At 37.5% G+C, this 19,158-nt stretch overlaps 1 protein-coding gene across 2 annotated transcripts in view; it reads right to left on the reverse strand.

Moving 5' to 3' along the window:
- Nucleotides 1–18,945, reverse strand: part of LOC121416971 (thrombospondin type-1 domain-containing protein 7A-like) — a 60,196-nt gene extending 41,251 nt beyond the window's left edge. For both annotated transcript variants that reach the window (XM_041610509.1, XM_041610510.1), the window contains exons 1-5: nucleotides 18,253–18,945; nucleotides 5,628–5,745; nucleotides 5,008–5,161; nucleotides 3,352–3,478; nucleotides 2,507–2,642 (exon numbers count right to left, since the gene is read on the reverse strand). In XM_041610509.1, the coding sequence (XP_041466443.1) occupies nucleotides 2,507–2,642; nucleotides 3,352–3,478; nucleotides 5,008–5,161; nucleotides 5,628–5,745; nucleotides 18,253–18,846 (1,129 nt within the window). In that variant the 5' untranslated portion in view covers nucleotides 18,847–18,945. The remainder of the gene's footprint in view (nucleotides 1–2,506; nucleotides 2,643–3,351; nucleotides 3,479–5,007; nucleotides 5,162–5,627; nucleotides 5,746–18,252) is intronic.
- Between the last annotated feature and the right edge of the window lie 213 nt (nucleotides 18,946–19,158).

The raw sequence follows: 19,158 nt of genomic DNA on the forward strand, positions 1-19,158 counted from the left end.
CAATCACAACATGTACCATTCTGATTCAATATGACAGCATAAGTGCTATTAATAACCAACGGTAATGTTTGCTAAACCAATCAATCGTTTGATCACCACATTGTAAAGTTTTGATTATATGGAGGGACATAGACATGATTATATCCAAGAGAAGCAAACAAATCTCAGAACCTAAAATGAAAAGTAAGTAAGAACTAGATTGCATTTTAAAGAATTGATTGTGTTTGAAAGAGTTCTAAAATGAGCAAAATCAGGGCAATTCTACAAAATGATCGACGTTTATGCACAGTATCCGAACCCCCATTTTTCTCAAGGTTTACTTCGTTTTATAAACTCACCAACTCATGGTCCTTTGAGAACATTACAGACTGTCAAAAGAACCAGAAATCCGAGACAGAAAATTTCATGAAGGTCGGCCGTGCATATCTTATTAAATTGCCCAGTAATTACAAGAAATAAAATGTTTCTAGTTTAAAAGGGATGGTCTGAGAAACAAGAAAAATGTCTTCAATCCAGTAAAGCAAGGAGACTGGGTTCCTTGACACTAGCTCCTGTTACAGTTGCTTGTAGCGGAAATTCACCCATCAAGGCAAACATAAAGTTAGCCCACACAAATCTAATCCTAACCTTAATCCTAATCTTCCCTGGCCCACCTGTACCTGGGAGGCGAAAAGCAACTGAACCACTATTATGCTTTTCACACTGCACTTTTTTCCCTTAACCCCGAGAAATTAGTGGGGCTAAGGGGGGGGGGCCTTAGCCCAACCAATTTCCCAGGGCTAAGCTTAGCCCACTTTGTTTTCACACTACGTTTTAGCAAAATGGACTTGCAAGGTAAATACCGTAGTACGGTACTATCTGGACCTGCAAAAAAGCAGGGTTAGCCGGATTACTGTGGTGCTAGCACCACAATTGCGGTGCTAAGAGATGCAGTGTGAAACAAAACTGGGCTAAGAAAAAGCGGGGCTAAGCAATAGCCAATCACAGAAGTCGAAATTGCACGTTAATGACGCTCTGTATGGTAAAATCATCAATATTCATGAGCTGTGGGATAGTCCGGGGTTAAGGCGTTAACCCCGGCTAAGCAGATAGTATGGGGTTAAGGATAGTCTGGGGTTAAGGAAATGCAATGTGAAAAGCATATATGAGCTGCAGGTCATTCCTCTTTATATAACTGATGGGGAGGGGGGGGAGAGGGTACAGGTAGACCCCTTCACAGGTGTTTCCCCTACTCTTGTGGGCGCGTTGTGGTCTAGTGGTTCTGACTCTTTTCTTTTAGAGGGTCGTGGGTTCGGATCGTAGCCATGGCGTGTTTTCCTTCAGCAAGACATTTATCCGGGGGGGGGGGGGGCAGTCAAATATATTGCTGTACACATGCCTGACAAAAAAAAATGCGTTGAAAGGGGTGTTTTTACAGTTTTAGACGCGGGCCGCGCGTGCACTCGTTACGGGTACCTCAAACACAGATTTTCACAAAAAAGGTCGTTTTGAAAGACTGGTCTGTGGTTAATCACGGGGTCAAAAGTATTTAGGGTATGTTTTTTTCCAAAGCTTTTTCCTCCTTGTTTGCAACAACTTGTTTAGGGGCCAAAATGAGTAAATGTTACCCATTCCGAATTTCCCATTAAAGAGCTGAAAATATACAAGTATCTTTTATACAACTCATACAAAGATTCTTGTAATTTGATTGGTTGAATGCCATTCAATACTTGATCCATTTTGTGCTGCAGGCAAATTTTATTTTCCATTGCACGGCGACCGTGCATTTTTTATTTTTCCATCGCACGGTTGAGGTTTCTCCTTCAGTGTGTACCACTAAGCATGTGTGTATACGTACATTTTGTATGTGTGTGTGTTTGCGCGCATCAACAAGGCTGACTGCGCGCGATCAGATTCATGAAGAATTAAAGTGCATCACAAAAGAACATAAACAATTAAATGCTTTCATAAATTGGGAAAACAAAAATATTTTCAGAAAAAATGAATTGTCAGACAAAGGCAAAATATGTCTTAATTCCATCTGCTTTTGTTGATTTTTTTCTCTTATCTACTGTCAAATTACAAAATCTAGAAAATTTGTTGTATAAACCAAATGATGCATGCCTTCATTCGTCCATTATGCGACCTATCCAATCTCGTTGAGGCCGTGTTCACTCCATTGCAATCAGCCTAACGGCTTCATGCAATGGATTGAACAGAGCCTCAACTCGCATGAGGATAGATCGCCTAACGAACTCATGTGCATGCATCATTTGTGTAAGATGTTATGGATAAAGTGGTCAAGTGGTTCAGACTCTCCTCTTCAGGTTGTGGGTTCAAATCTTCCTCCAGTTAGAAATTTATTCATGTCGTCCCGCACTCTACCCAGGTGAGATGAATGGGTAACCAATAGAATTTATTTCTTGGATGCTTCAACACCTTTGTAGTGTAACTGGAGACTGCGCTATTATACATGCATACGGCCCATCATTTTACTTTCTGGCAATTATACGTTTGCGCTCCTTACCAGAATTGAAGCAGAATTCATCAGCTACTGGTGTCAGTACATCGCTCCCGCTATCAATGCAGAAGACTTGCCTAGTCTCGATACCAGCCCCACATGTGGCACTAGAATTATGGGTTACTCTGCACTGCTGCCAGTCCTGAAATAGAAAAGAATAAAATAAAGTTTTGAATAATAATTGTAAATTTATATTGCACAATTTCTATTTGAAATATACTCAACTGCACATTACAATACATAACAGATAAGCAAGAAAAACAATTATTAACAGGATACGCAAAAATTTTAGAAGTAAATTTAAGTTCGCTAAGTTAATTGAAGAAAAATAAGTTATAAGTTGATGCAGAGGTTCGAAGTTTGAGCCCTGGTCACGTCTTTTGGATGGTGACATTAAAGGTCTGTCCCAGACTTAACTAATCATATCTGATTGATACACGTCTGAAAAAACTCATATACACACACACTAGTTAGCAATGTTAAATGCCAATTCTTCCTCTGCCAACTCGTCCTCTCATCACCTGGTCTACCTTTATTTAGTCTAATGCCATTCCGTCGATCCATCAACATTTTGTCTATAACCATTTGGTCCAATTATCACTCCTCATCATCATCACTATCATTCATCACCACAATAACTGTCTTCATCATCATTGCTATCAACCCCACCACCACTACTATCCCCCTCCATCTCCTCCCACCCCCCCTCCATCTCCTTATCACCATCATCGTCGTCGCTGTCATCCTCCGTCAATACCCTGACCATGATCACCCTTCTCCTCCTTCTCATCAACATCATCATCATGTCCATCATCACCAAAGCAACCCTCAATACTAATGTTATGACTTACCTGGAGATACCATTCGTACTGGGGGCATGTTGTCATGTTTTGAATCAAGCAAGGCTGATGATCCGCCAGAGGGGGGCATGGGAGCCCCCCATTTGAAGCAGCCCTCAGAACCCTACGCGTCCTCATCCTATTCATGGGGGGATAAAAACTTTATATATCCGGGACCCGTCTTACAAAGAGTTGCGATTGATCCGATCAAACACAACTATGGATGGCCAGCAAAGTCAACATTCAAAATGCATGTTTGTTCAAAAAATTGCTAGATATGAATGTATATCTATAAATTCATTGATTTCTTGACAATTTGGTGCATTCTCCTTTGTTAAAAAAAGGACATTTTGCAAAGTTCCTGCAGAAAAAAATTATGACACTGATGGATTTCCATAGAGTTACGAATGATTGGATCAATCGTTACTCTTTGTAAGACGGGGGCCCTGACCTGCCATCACAAAACCAATTTCAAATTTTTACAGTGTGAATAAGAAAAATTATTTCAGATCAGCTAATATTGGAGGCGTGATAGCCGATATGGTAGAGCGTCAGTTTTGAATTCTGGTTAGGCGGGTTTGATTCCTGTTTTGTTGTGCTACTGCCCTTTGGAAAAGGCATTAATCCTCATAACAAGATCCTTCGGAGAGGACCTTAAGCCATCGGTCATCTGGTTACTTGCTTACAAGCATTCACGTTTCCTTAGCAATCAGGCAAAAAAATCACCACCACCATAATTTCCTATTTTTACTCTTGGAAGACCAAATCGATATTTTGTCTTTTTACAGAGAACCCTCCCTGGCATGTCAAACATGTGGATGGAATGCTTGAAAAGAATACAATTAGCATAAATGAAACCAGTATCTGTTCAAATATTAAATAATATAATATGGACATCATGTGAAAATGATACCAATACGGAAAGATCTATTACAGTAATGTATTGTCAGCAAAACTGCTGCTATTTTTTCACATTAGCTTCTACAAATAATGACAAAACAATGTGCACATGTATGCACTTCATTGGTAATAGCTTTTCTGTTGCATAAACTACTGGTATATTGGAAGTCAAGATTTAGCTCTAAATATTTCACTTGAAGGCCATTCTCATTACGCTTTCTAAAACTAGTTTACTGGAAACAGATTCAGGAAACCAGTTTGGAAGATCGCTTTGCTAGCGTTCCCACTTGATCACACGAAAGTGCTTTTCTAAACCCCTTCATGTAAAGCGCTCTTGTTGCTATGGAAACGCTTTCAGTGGGGGTGACATGTTTTGCGCGAAATTTGAAACTGCAGCATAGGCATTCTACACCTCTCGTATGGAGCAGCGCACTCAAAATATGCGAAGATCGCTTCCCGTAGAACGGTTGTGTCCTCACTTACGCTAAAACCAGTTTAACGAGGCAAAGCGATCTTGAAAACTACATCGCCAGGTGGTTTTCCAGACTGGATTGGAAGATTGCTTCTAAGACCGCTTTGACCATTCTCACTATGCGTTAAATTAGTTTCCAATAAACTAGTTTTAGGAACGTAGTGAGAACAGCCTCTTGGTTGAGCAACAGGTATTGTAACCCGAGCTAAATACTCGGAGACCTTCAATTCACAGTATGTACATGTACACATCTAAATAGTATGCATGCCATATAGGCCTTGGATCCTAAATCTTACCTGTGACCTCCGACCTCTTGAGAGATGGGGTCATGACAGGTCACAGAGCATTCTTGCCATGCTGACCACAGTGATACAAGGCAATCGCAGGGGACTGTGCAGATCTCCTGTCTGGGCGGCTCAAAGTTCACCGTTTGAAGACTGTTTTCAACTTCTGAAATACAAGAAAAAAAAAATGGATAGATTCCAGTACTGTAATATCAAGAACAATGAAATGACATATCTACAAATAGGAAATAGGTTCTGTAATTGTACCTTCAGTTCATCAACAGACTGATCATTTCACACCAGCTTCTTGAAAGAAAAAAAATGTTAGTCTCCAGTTCATGAACCATTGGAAAATTGAAATACATGCATGTTATACATGTATATCATAACATATGGGGCAGCTGCTCTTATAATATGACATCACATTTAAAAACTTAAAATTATAACATCTTCCTACATGTAAATCTTTGATGGATTTTCTTCAAGCCTTCACCAATATTTTTTCTGATATTTAAAAAAAAACTTTTTGTCAACATGAACTCCCCCTTTAACCAATAATTGAGTGAATCCTTTTATGCAGATGAACTTTAAGGGGAAATAAAGGAAGATGATATTGGAGATGGAACACTCACCTGATTCACCATTCTGTAAGCATCTCTCTCCTTCTACAGTCTCCCCGATGTCATCCACGCAATCAACCTGTCTGTATCTCTGTCCCACTGCACAGGAACTTGGACCAGCGCTCGAAGGCTGGAAATTAAACCAAAAAGGTTATCAATTGGTTAGAAATCAGATCAAACATCAGAGCTTTTTGACCATAACACTACACACTCAGGCTAATTACATGCAGATAGTGCAATGCGACTTCGAGGCCTATATGAGCAATTCCATAAAATATGTACGTCCGACCCCTATATGTGGGACCTTCATGAAATTTTCTGTCTCTCATTTCTTGTTCTTTTGACAGTCTGTAATGTTCTCAAATAACCATGACTTGGTCAGTTTATGAAGTGAAGTAAGACTTGAGAAAAATGGGGGTCGGACGTACAAAAAGGTTGATTATTTTACAGAATTGCCCATATGTGTAATTGGACCAAGTTTGAAGTTGATTACGACCCCAAAACATTATACATAAATTGCCTCCGGCAAAGATCTAAAGGTGTACGGAAGCATAAAAATTCAAACATCAAAACAGGTGGACAAAGTAATCAAATGTATTAGTTTTTGTAATTAAAACAAGGATTTACTTTTGATAAGAGTCCCCAGTTGTTCACAGGTTCACTACTAGTACTAGCATGATTCTAAAATCAAACTGTCATGTCCATTAAGCAGACCAAACCTCCTTCAAAAATACATGTAGTTTGCCACAACAAAGGTCATTTCAGATTGTGTTGGTTTAAACCACATAATAGATCACCATCACATCTCACTCAGCTGGTCTGTGTAATGAGTTATACAGTGTATGAGGTAAAGGACAGTAGGCGGTTTCAAACCGCCTCGATCACAAGAATCCCCGTTAAATTACGAGAACTTTTTAAGGCTAAAAAATACCCGTTAATTATTCCTGCATTCACACCGCCCCGAAACACATCCTTCGGGATAAGTTCCCGAAGTTACGAGCATGCGCAGTGTGGTCTGATAAGCAGGCAAGGCGGGAGATTCAAAATCACTTGCCCAGCAGCCACCCACGCCGCCGCGCCCAACGACACGCTGGGATAAAAGTTCCCGTAATTTGCTTTCACATCGCCAAAATACCTGCGACCTTGGAAAAATCCCCACGAAAGTTCTCGTAATTTTGCCAAGTACCTACTATTTAGCGGGTATTTTCTTTCGGGGAAATTACGCGTAGTTTGCTTTCACATTACCAAAATACCTGGTATTTTCTGATCGGGGTAAATTTCCCGATCAGAGAATACCTGGAACTGGCGAACTTCGAGGCGGTCTGAAACCACCTATTGAGACTCTCTAATTGGAGAAAGACGAGGATGACACCCCCCCCCAAAAAAAAATAGAATGGAATGAAAAATAGAATAGAAGAAACGATAGAATGGAAGGAAAGATAGAAGATAGATGACTGAAGAAAGAATGGATGGATGGATAGATAGATAAATAGAATAGAATAGAATAAATAAATAAACAAATAAACAAACAAAGAAACAAATAAAATGAATAAATAGATAAATAAATAATCATTTACAATCAATGAATCAATTAAATAACGAATTAATCAATTACTGAATCAATCAATATACATGTACATTACATAACAAATAGAAATAATAGAGTAGTCCTACATGTTCAAGAGAGGCAAAACACTGAAACTTTCATCAACGCCGGAAGAAAAAAATCATGGAATTTTCAAGTTAAATTGAATCATTTGGGGGGAAAATGGTCAACTATTCACCAACAGTAATTATGCCAACTTGAGGGGAGTTTTCGAACACTTTTCAGTACCATTTATTTTTAACTGAAAGTGAGGTGTTTTCATTACAGCATATACAGTCAGCAACTATTTTATTCAGAGTATATTTCTAATTTTCTATGCACATATATATCGCATAGTGTAGTGTAATTAATGGGCAGGGAACAATCATACTTCTAAAATTTTTACAGGGAAGTTTATTACAACAATATTCTCTGTTTCATACAGTACACAATAGACATTTTTCCTTTTCATTACTCTACCTTTTTTCTACCTTTTGTAATTGAGCCAGGTGTTAAGATCTACTTTATAAAACAAATCCCAGATCAAAAGTGCATGACGATATTTATTTTGGTACATGAGTAATTAAAACATTTCCTCGGGTGATCACCCGCAAGGAACATAACAGTTACCACCTGGAGTAAGGGGTTTGTTTGCTATCATTAGATGATATTACTCTATGGCTCATTATGAACTTATGTGGAAGCTAGAGTACTCTACATCATAATGTACATTTAATGCACCTTTGCTGATTTAGTGTTTTGCAATGAAAAGCTTTTTCGAAATGTCTGCTTTTGATATTCAAATAATATTTTTGTTTTGTTCATTCGATTTTAGAAAATGATTTTAATCCTTCTTCAATTAACTCCAATCTTTACAACTTGCAAGAATAATGATTTGCATTTACTATGGCTTTGTAATGTATTTAGATTTATAGTCTAGCACTGCCATTTTTATACATTGTATTGTTTTTAAACCTACATGTACGTGTTTTTACTTTGTAATATGATGATATGAGTCGTCATACTTTTGTCATGTGATCATTTCTCACAATAAAACATAAACTGAATTGAATTTTGTACACAGTTAATATCCTGAGCACAGTCATGGTCAGTTAAACCAGAAAAGGCGGTGCTGCACCATCCCGAGTTTGCTCAATCTCCAGATTTTAGCCCGATCAGCCCTTTTCGCGATTAATCTCGAGATTCAAGAAACCCCGTCTCCACCATCGCAAGAAAGAGCGATTCCTGCTTGAGCGAGGCATCGATGCATTATGGTCCTACGCCGTGAATAAATAATCCCGAGTACGTCTGCACCTACGAATTAGCGCAATAATTCGTAAAATGGCACGCTATGTTGCAAATAATCCCAATTTGATTTGGGGTTGCAATCTCGAGATTAATCCTACGAACTAGCGCGATAATTGCCTCTCCATTGCAAATAATCTCGTGATCAGAAATAGCGCGCTAGTTTGAAAACTGGGGATGGTTCAGAGATGGCCCTATAAAGGGTGAGGGGGAGGGACACTTACTTCCAAAATCACTTGTTCTCATTACTGGTACACCTACAAGTTCTACTAATACCAGTAACAAAAGAATGTTCCTCCTAAGAAGATCTTTCAGACAAGAAGACTTGACAACCTTTTTCTAAATAGATACCAAATACATTACTGTAAAAAAAAATTTTTTTTAATCTTTATACATATAAAGCGTGCTGTCTAAAAACAGCCACTCTATGTTGTGTAAAGTTTAAAACAAGTTGTTTAAAAATGAAACAATTGTTTGAAATTTCAAACAACTTGTTGTTTAAAATAACAGCTTTAGACATTGTGCTTAAAATTCAAACAGCATTTTCACAGTACACACTATACCTGATTGAAATTCAATTTTTAAACAGGTCTACCAACTCTGAAGGTGACTGACAGCCAAGTAATAGGAACTAACTACTTATAAATTTTTCCAGAAATAGGAACAGTATTCTTGAATATTATAGGTCCTACATATTTTTTTTTCAACAGAAACACACAGATTAAATTGGCCTTCTTTCCCCTAAAGGAACACTTGGTTGAAAAGAGTGATATCAGATAATTATCAGTGTCTTCCAAGAGGAAAGCGATGCATTGCTTGCTGTTTCACCCAGCATGGAATGACCAACCTACTCAATCATTTACATTTTGCCCCCAAAATAGCATTATATTTTGATAAATTTTCTCTTTTTTGCAATCTTAAAGAGGATATCAATAGCATGGACCCATGGAGAATAGTAAAGAAGAAGTATGAAAAATAGTTTCTACGTGTCTCTTTTGGGTCACCCAATCCCTTTTAGCCCATGATAAGAAAGAAATAAAAAAAAAAAATTCATATTAATTTTTTAAACATATTTTTAAAACTTTCCAACAAACGACAGCATCTCTAAAAAAAACAGCAAGGCCAGAGGTTGAAACAGTACAAATCCAGATTGGCTCTGAATTTTCCCCGGAGCCAAACACTGGAGTTATATTCAATCATAAGGATTTAAAACTTTTAAGTCCAAAAGAAAAAGCAATTCAAAACTCTATAAATTGAAAAAAAATCAAGTTAAGGTTAAAAATCCTGTGTTTGACAGGTAACTATATACCTGTCCTGAATCAAAAGACATTGTTAAAATCAAATTAAAAAAATCAAAATCAACAAAGATTAAACAATTTATCACCATGAATATTATTTGTCATTCTCTGAAAAAGTGTTACAAAGCACATCAGTCTATCTACAAGTAAAACCAATGCAAAAATAGACTTTATAAACAGCAACGGTTCTTCATTAAAAATCTTGCTTTTCTTAATTGGATTTTGGGCTAATTATTGCCACCCTCCTTTCCTTTTCATCCCCCATTTAGACACTTGGTCAATTAAGTCATCAAGAGAGATGTTTAATGTGTCAAACGCTGTCTGTATCTTGAGGCTACCAGACAACATATCAAGATAACGCTGTATCCTCGTACCCATTCACACAACAAATATTCGCATACATTCGTAATTCCAAAGGTTCCTTATTCCAGAGGTTGGGATATTCCGAAGGTTCGTTATTCCGAAGGTTCGTATTTCCGAAGATTCGAAATTCCGAAGGTTCGTTAGTCCGAATACGAAGTGAGGTTCGTAATTCCGAAGGCTCGTTAGTCCGAAAACGAAATGATTAACGAACCTTATTACGTTTTCGGACTAACAAACCTTCGGAACAATGAACCTTATTTCGTTTTCGGATTAATGAACCTTCGGAATAACGAACCTTATTTCGTTTTTGGATTAACGAACCTTCGGAACATCGAATCTTATTTCGTTTTCAGATTATCGAACCATGTGAATAACGAACCTTCGGAATAACGCCACAAATGTTTGGATTAACGAATCCTTTTTACGTTTTCGGATTAATAACGAACATCGAGGTATAGGCAATTTACGTGTTTCGGAATTACGAACCTTCGGAATAAAGAACCTACGGAATTAAGAAGTGTAACCACAAATATTATAGCTGTAGCTACATGCATACAGATGCATAAATATACAACATTGCATTAACGTTTACCAACCACAACAAAAACTCTAAATAGCGTAATTTTTATCATTTCAACCAGCGCTGGTTAGAATACGTCTGGGTGTGTGACCCTATACAGTAAAAAAAATAATAAAAATAGAACATTTCTTATAAGCCTGTTACTCTAACAAGTTGTTTAAACTTAGTTCTATAATTGTTCAAACTTTAAACAACTTGTTGTTAGAATGACTGGCTTAAACAATGTGCTATTTTTATTTAATAAAACAAACACAAATTTTAAACGACTTGTTTAAAAAGTTTATACAGTTGTTAAAAAAGTTTAAACAATATTTGTTAGAGTGACCGGCTTAACAACATGCTTAACAATTTAAGCAGCGTGTTTACAGTGTATGGATGTATGAATAGTCCCCTTCCCAAAAATGGTGATTGTTATATGAAATCTATTGTATAATATGACTTGACATAAAACAAAAGCCATCAACATCAAGGCCAAAAATCAACTCTGTCAACAAAACTGCAAATTAAACTTTTTTTGGGGGGGGGGGTATAATGTGCAGTTTAGGGAAAGGGAAATTTCATACATAGAGAAATTTCGCCCCTGAAATTATTAAAAGAGTCCTGGAAAATGGAAAAAAAGCCCCAGAAAATACTAATTCAGTGTAATATTAAAGTTTATCGGTAGCAGATTTTTGGAGTAGATGGTAAAAAATAGTATTCATAGTTATAAATAATTCTTTGCCTGGTGCAGTTTAATACATTCCTTTGAGTGTGAAATGACCCGGAGTGCACGTAATAAAGCAAGGTGAGAAACTACATGTACAAGTAGGTCATAATAAAAGTTTAACAAGGAAATGAGTCATTCACTCACTGGAGGGTATCATTCATTAGCGCGGATTACATTTCATAATTGGGACCACCTTCCCTCATAGAAAGAAGCTCTCTTCCCCCTCATCCAATTAAATGATCAATAGGATTAGATGAAGGATCAGAAGGATCATTAGTGATCCTGGGAGTGGATTAGGCTCTCACCTTGAATTATTACACATGGGCCTGTTGCATTTAACATTTTTGGTAACTGGTCAATTCCAGCCAAATGTTGCATTTTTCCATTTTCAAAAAATTCTTTTCTGAGCAATTTTGTTTATTCTGTTTAAAAGTATATAGTTTTAGGTTTACAAAAACACAATTATATTTACTATACCCTCATTCATTCATAAAATACACAATGTGCACTCTGTTGCACTTTGGTACTAAGATTTCATAGAAATTGTACAACTTTGACCCATCCCTGGCTCCTGGCATGCAAAGGGTGCTGATGAAAAATTCCACTGTCCATGTGACCTTCAAGCAGTAATTTACCATTAGCTGTATTGTTTTACATGCTGCAGTGAAACTGTGAGTCACAAAATACATTTCAATGAATGTATGTTTGATGTCCCATAAGTCACGGTTTTAAGCATTAAGTTTCCCTCATATGCTGCCATAGACTCCTGCAGACAAGTATTGAACTTTTTTATCTACCACAGTACATGCTTGCTTCAGCAAATCAAGCTGCATCTGTATTGGACTTGAAATAGCTATACTGGGGGGACATACATTTAAGTCCCATAAGTCACATGTCCCATAAGTCACACATACAGTTCGTAAACCATGCCACCTTAAAGCTGTCCATGACATCAAAGAGTGAGATGAGAATGCTTAAAAGCTGGAGAACAGTATGCTGACTGTCAGAAAAAACAGTCAGAATATCATAGGCAGTGCATGGAACAAAAAAAAAGTTTGGATTGTGTGCCCATCCCCCCAAAAAGGAGAAAACTGAATTTGATCGCTAAAATGCAAAGCTTGAGTACAGGTGAATTGGTTTGTTTCACCCCAGCTTTTATTCATTTTTTAAGGTCCAGATCACTCTCTTGGTTTTCTTGTCTCCTTGGGGTATGCATCTACTGTTTGACATATGAGCAGAGATATTAAAAGGGCACATACAGCGCTCCCTACCAGCCCCTGTAAATGCCAAAAAGTTGTTCAGAAGCTTGCAATCAAGTTATCTTAGAATCATTCTTGTCGCCTGCCAATAGAAAGTAACATGCGCAATTTGCAGAGTACCGAAGTGTGACGTCACGATGTCATGACATCGAATCGGCCGATTCTAAACTGAGTCGCAGCTGCATGATTGTCAATACCTATTTGTATTTGCAAAAATGGTGATGTGTGTTGTCCCTGGTTGTTACCATAATTCTGAAAGTTGTAAAAGGGCACTGGTTCATAAAGCTAATCGTAACTTAAGAGTGACTTTTAAGAACGACCGGTGATCCTTGTGTTAAATGTCATCATAAATTGGCAATGTTTTAGCATGTAAGAAAGGATCACCAGTCGTTCTTAAAGTTGTTCCTAACTTACAAACAGCTTTACGAAACGGCCCCCTGGTTATTCTGTTTAGAACCAGGCCGCCATGACACCATGGCAACTGACATCATCGCTTCGGTACTCTATAAATGGTGATGTCCTTTTATACAGGCATTCTGAATTTCTATGAAAGAGATGACATAACCCAAGCAGCTGGCAAAAAAAGAGACAATGGTAAAATCTTCCATGTAAATGAATACACTTTTTACTATACAAGTATACATGCGCTGTAGTTTAGATAGTAGAATAATTTAAAAAAAAAAGAATTTATGCCAAAATTTTCATGTTTTTTGTCAAAAATTTGCATGTGCACTGATATCTATTTGTTTTATCATAAACATCAACAACTAATGAAAAATATCAGCTTTCGACATAACAGAGAATACATGTATATTAACAAGAATATTGATATACTTCATGGCAGCATTAATGTCTTAATTTGCATACATACAATACACTGAAAAGGTCATTTTCTTACCATTCTGTATGAGACAGATAGAGAAAAGCAACATTTATTTGTCCATCTGTAACAAATATGTCCTATCATTTTGTCCCATCAGTCACAATGGAAAATGTGTACATTCTTATTCTAATTGTTCATTTTTCATCTGTTTGCTAAATATTTATGATTGTAATTGTTTATTGATTATTTTGTACTTATTTGATTACAGTTCTTAAAGCTTGCTGACAGGTTAGGAAGTTTTTTTTTTGTTAATGTTCCCTTTATATTCATGAAGTGCATGAAAAGATGTTTCTGCCCTTTGTTGAATTTATTTCTGACACAATGGCATGAATTATTAAAGGTGTCATGTTATTAGGGAATATTTCTTCATGTTGAAATTAGGTTTGACCATAGAGCTATTGTTTGACTTAAAAGTTATTGAGAGGAAAATGTAAATTCCATGAAATGAGATAGGGTCCCATCAGTCACATTCACTTGTCCCATAAGTCACACATGACTGCACACAACTACTGAAACAAATGAAATGAATCAAGTCCAATTCAAGTACTGTTAGTGAGCACTATCACTGGTTAATCTCCAAGTCCAAATTTAAAAACATTGTCATAAAACTGAGATAGATATGGCACTTTGAACAAAAGAGCTCAATTTGTGTGGTCCATCGATGTCCCATAAGTCACAATGACATTTCTGAAGATATAGCACCCTATGCAACCAAGCTGCAAGCATACATTTTTGTATGTAGTAAGTTTCAGTATTCTTCTTACAGATTAACAAAGTAAATCCATGTTTGTGCAGCTACTATTTCAGATATGTACTTCAGTTATGTGGAAAAAAGTATCAAATGTCCCATAAGTCACAATGGAATTGACCAACTACCATGGCAACAATGATCTTGAACAGCCAATCAGAATCAAGGACTCCATTAAAGATGCCATATTGGATGGCAAAGTTACCATAATATTAACAGTCTCATGCAATGGGTCCCTGGGAGGGTAGCATAACATGAACAAGATATGATTCTTATTTATTTGATATCATTGTGTGTAACTCTCTTGGATTGCATGTACACTTTGGTAAAAAAAATAGTAATAAGTAATTTGACAATTGGATGTCTGTGTTTTATGTAGGGGCATTAGGGCCTGAGGATAATACAAAGAGGCAAAATATTAATTTACAACTATCTTTTGTAGCTTTACTGCCTCTACAGGAAGAATGGGAGAAAAAGGGAAAGAGAAGGAAAGGTGAGCAAAGGGGTAGGGGTAAGGGAAGGATGGAGAAAGATATTGAGCATGTAAAGATAATTATGGTAGGGAGAACTTCAAGTGGGGGATGGGAGATGAGGGAGGGGAGACGGAGGGGTGAGGAGAGGAGGGGTAGGAGAGAGAACAGGAGAGAGGGGAGCTGCAGATCAGGAAGGGGGGTAGGGGAATGAAAGGAGAGATAGGGAGGGAGATGTAAGTGTGAGGGGGGGGGGGGGAGGAGGGAGGGAAGAGGAGGGGAGGGGTGGGGGAGGGGTTAGAGAGAGAAATTTGTTAGTATGTTAATCATAACTTGGAGGGAAAAGGAGAGAAAAGGAAAGATGGGAGATGGACAGGGGGGGGGGGGCAAGGGGAGATATGGAGAGATAGGAGAGGGAGGGGAAGGGAGGGGAGATTGGATGGGGGGATACAGAGGGCTGGTACAGACTAAATAAGATAATAGTATCCCCAGGCTTTATCTGACTGGAATGCAGATGGATCGATCTAGTAATGATGAACAGACAGCTTGTCAAACAATGAATACATCATGTACATATTACATTTTAGAACTACTGTATGTGCATGTATATGTTTTCATGTACTGAACGACTATGCTATACACTCTACTCCACATGTATGTAAAGGATTGTCTAACTTTTTGAAGGAGATTTTTAAAACAATCTGTGAATATGCAAATATGGTATGACTTACAAAATTAAAACATTGAAAATGCCATGGGGTAAGGAAATTATAGAAACAAACATTTTCTATAAATTCAACTTCATATTTGATTTTTTTTCAACTGTTATTATCTTTGTATTCATTGCTACATATTTTGTATTTAAAACGTTTTTTTGTGCAATTCAGACTTTGATTGATATTTTCTGATAAACCAAAGTCACTTTGAGTCTCAGCAATTGGTCACTAGTTAGACTTGGGTTTAATGTCCTCTGTCAGCTAAAACAGAGATTTTGTAAGCAACCGTCCTTTCAAACATTGACCAAGCTCAAACTTGGCACAGCTTAAGATGATATTAATCCTTTAATTCTCTGAAGTTTAATTTTAAACATCTGACAGGTCCTTCCCTTTGAGTAATCAATGGCCATTTGTAAGAAAGATTTTTTTTTAACCGCTAGACTCTCATGCCAAAAACAACACTTCACACTCTAAAACTCTGTTTACTTTTGGGGTATATATAATGTCTATTTCAGGAAAATAAATGTTCAGGGCGACTGTTCGAAAGAAGAAAGAGCTCTATTTTGTTGCTGATCTGTCAAAATAATAGCTAATTTAGCTATTACATGTACCTTTCCCTGCACCAATTCTATAAAAGATCAGGTCTTTGGTAAACTGCTATTTGTCCTAATTTGTATCATAAAAAGAAATCTTTGAATCAAGAAAAATCACAAACTTTATGGAAAATATGTACTTGCAATCGTAAGGTAAATATGTTAATACCAAATTGGTTTCCACTTGTATTGGATTTGAGATTTAATGAAGACCTTATTTAAATCTAAATGAAAGGGACATCGCCATCCAATGAATGGATTTTTAAAAATATACCTTACAAAGTAGAAGTTGATTTAGGGCTAGATAATTAAGGTCCTAAAATGAAGTTGCTATTTCTAAGTATTTTCATAATTTTTTGTCATGTAATAGTGGAAGAATAATCTTGATAGTTTGATCCAGTTTTGGATTCTTTAAAAGGCAAGTGATGAATGACATCTAGGGGATAGTCAGTTTTTCATTTATAAATGGAGCATCAGATAGCTTCCTCTTTATACTAGTGGGGGCCGGGGGGGGGGGGGTATTCAAATTATTTCAGTTAATATAATGTCCTTGAAGAAAGATGGGATATTTACCCATCAAATTATGAGCATATCACTTTTTTTTATTATTCAGCAAATTCTTATTTCTTAGACCGAAATTACACATAAACATTGGTTTTAAGACAAATCATATATTCTAAGCAAGAGATTATAACAGAGTTCAAAATACTGTACATTCAAAGTAAATCAATCTAAGTAAATTTTTATTTTCTCCCAACACAAATTAAGAAACCCAACTTTTCAGAACACAGTACATGTGTATAACGTGCATGGACAAAAGCAATTTAAGCATCCAGATCTGTTTGGCAATTATTCGGTATTAGTCTAGTATTTAAATGTGGTATCAAGCTATTGAATAATAAAGTACAAAATAAGCCAAGAAGACGGTGATATGAATTATATCATAGGGCTAATAATCAAATGAGTAATCTACACTGTTGATAGCAGTACTCTAATTATGAAGATGTGATGATGGTGGTGGTGAGGATAATGATGATGATAGTGATGATGATAGTGATGATGATGATGGTGATGATAATGGTAATGATGATGATGAATTGATGATGATGGTAATGATGATGATGGTGATGATGATGTTGATGGTGATGATGATGGTGATGATGATGATGATGGTAATGATGATGATGGTGATGATGATGATGATGGTGATGATGATGGTGATGATGATGATGATGGTGATGATGATGATGGTGATGATGATGTTGATGATGGTGATGATGATGTTGATGATGGTGATGAATCTGATGATGATGATGGTGATGATGATGATGATGGTAATGATGATGATGGTGATGATGATGATGATGGTGATGATGATGATGATGATGGTGATGATAATGGTAATGATGATGATGAATTGATGATGATGGTAATGATGATGATGGTGATGATGATGTTGATGGTGATGATGATGATGATGATGATGGTGATGATGATGGTGATGATGATGATGATGGTAATGATACTGATGAGTTGATGGTGATGATGATGAATTGATGATAATGATGATGATACTGATGATCAATGATTAAGATGATTATGATGATGGTGGTGATGATAGTGGTATGATGATGATGATATTGATAAAGATGATTATGAATGATGCTTTGGTGGTAGTGGTGGTGATGGATGTGGTGGTGGCGGTGCAGGTGTTCGAGACTGTGTGCTGTGGTTTGTGGTTTTGGTGGTGTTGGTAGTGGTGATTAATGTCTATAATGATGCTCAAGAGGAAAGAGAAAATGGAGAATGATGAAGATGTTGATGGTCATTAAAGATGATGAATATAAAGATGACCAAGATGTTGATATATATGTTTATGAGGATGATGATGATTGAGGACTGATGAGTATCATTATGATAAAATGTCAATATAAATTTATTTTTGGTGGTGGTGGTGGTGGGGATGATGATGATGATGTCATAATGGTGATGATGATGGTGGTGGTGATGATGTTGATGATGGTGGTGATGATGATGATGATGTTGATGACGATGATGGTGGTGGTGATGATGTGAATCATGATGATGATGATGATAATTGATAATTTCGAGAAAAAAAATCAATAATCACCTGTCGGCAGCTCGTCCACTCCCCAATCCTCCATTTAAAAACCGGCATCGTCAACTCAACTCGACAATCCGGCAGCTCCTCATCCCGCTGAGTTTGAGACAATTCACCACACTCCTTTCCCCCGAATCTCGGGGCACGAAGCACCGTCCTGGTCCGGTAGCGATTCGCCGGCTTGCACGTTCCACTCCAATCTGACCACACACCCCATGGACCAACAACACAGTTTTCGGGGCAAGGAAGACATTGTCGGTATTTCAACGGTCGAGGAATACCATCACAGAAATAAAACGGCACCTGAGTTCTTATTTCACCGATATAAACACAAAATACATCTCTAGATTGTCCACAGAAATTAGTGTTCTCTTTGCCCCCGCAATCGCCCCACGGGCCAGCCGCCCATTCGAACAGGGTGGTAGCTGCGTTGATCGGGGAAGTACTGGGGATGGCGACAGTCGAATTCCCGACGGAAGAACGAGAGTGGTGAGTTTGTTGTGCGAGGGTAAAATCGATATTTCCCGGGCCAGCCAAGAAAATCAATGAATAAATAAATGAATTAAACACCGCTTGAAATGTGATTGACGGAAATCTCTCCATCGTTGTTCCTTGATTGACTTCATGAAAGAGCTCAGAGTCAAATGAAAGTTGTGGTCATGTCCATTGGTGTGATTGCTTGGACGAACTTCTGCCCCTCTACTATACTAAAGTACAAGGGAACAGGTGCAGCGGGCTGGCGCATCAGTACGCGATACCGGTACATAGTACACGTCTGCACTGCACTGCGTGCACTATACCCCCCCCCGGCCCCACATCCACACATTTATTACACACGCTCTGAACATTTACCCCCCCCCCTCTCTCTCTCTCTTCTTTTCTACTTTTTTTTCTTAGCACATAGTATCAGAATTA

Source organism: Lytechinus variegatus, chromosome 6, assembly GCF_018143015.1.
Source record: "Lytechinus variegatus isolate NC3 chromosome 6, Lvar_3.0, whole genome shotgun sequence".
Lineage (NCBI taxonomy): Eukaryota > Metazoa > Echinodermata > Echinoidea > Temnopleuroida > Toxopneustidae > Lytechinus > Lytechinus variegatus.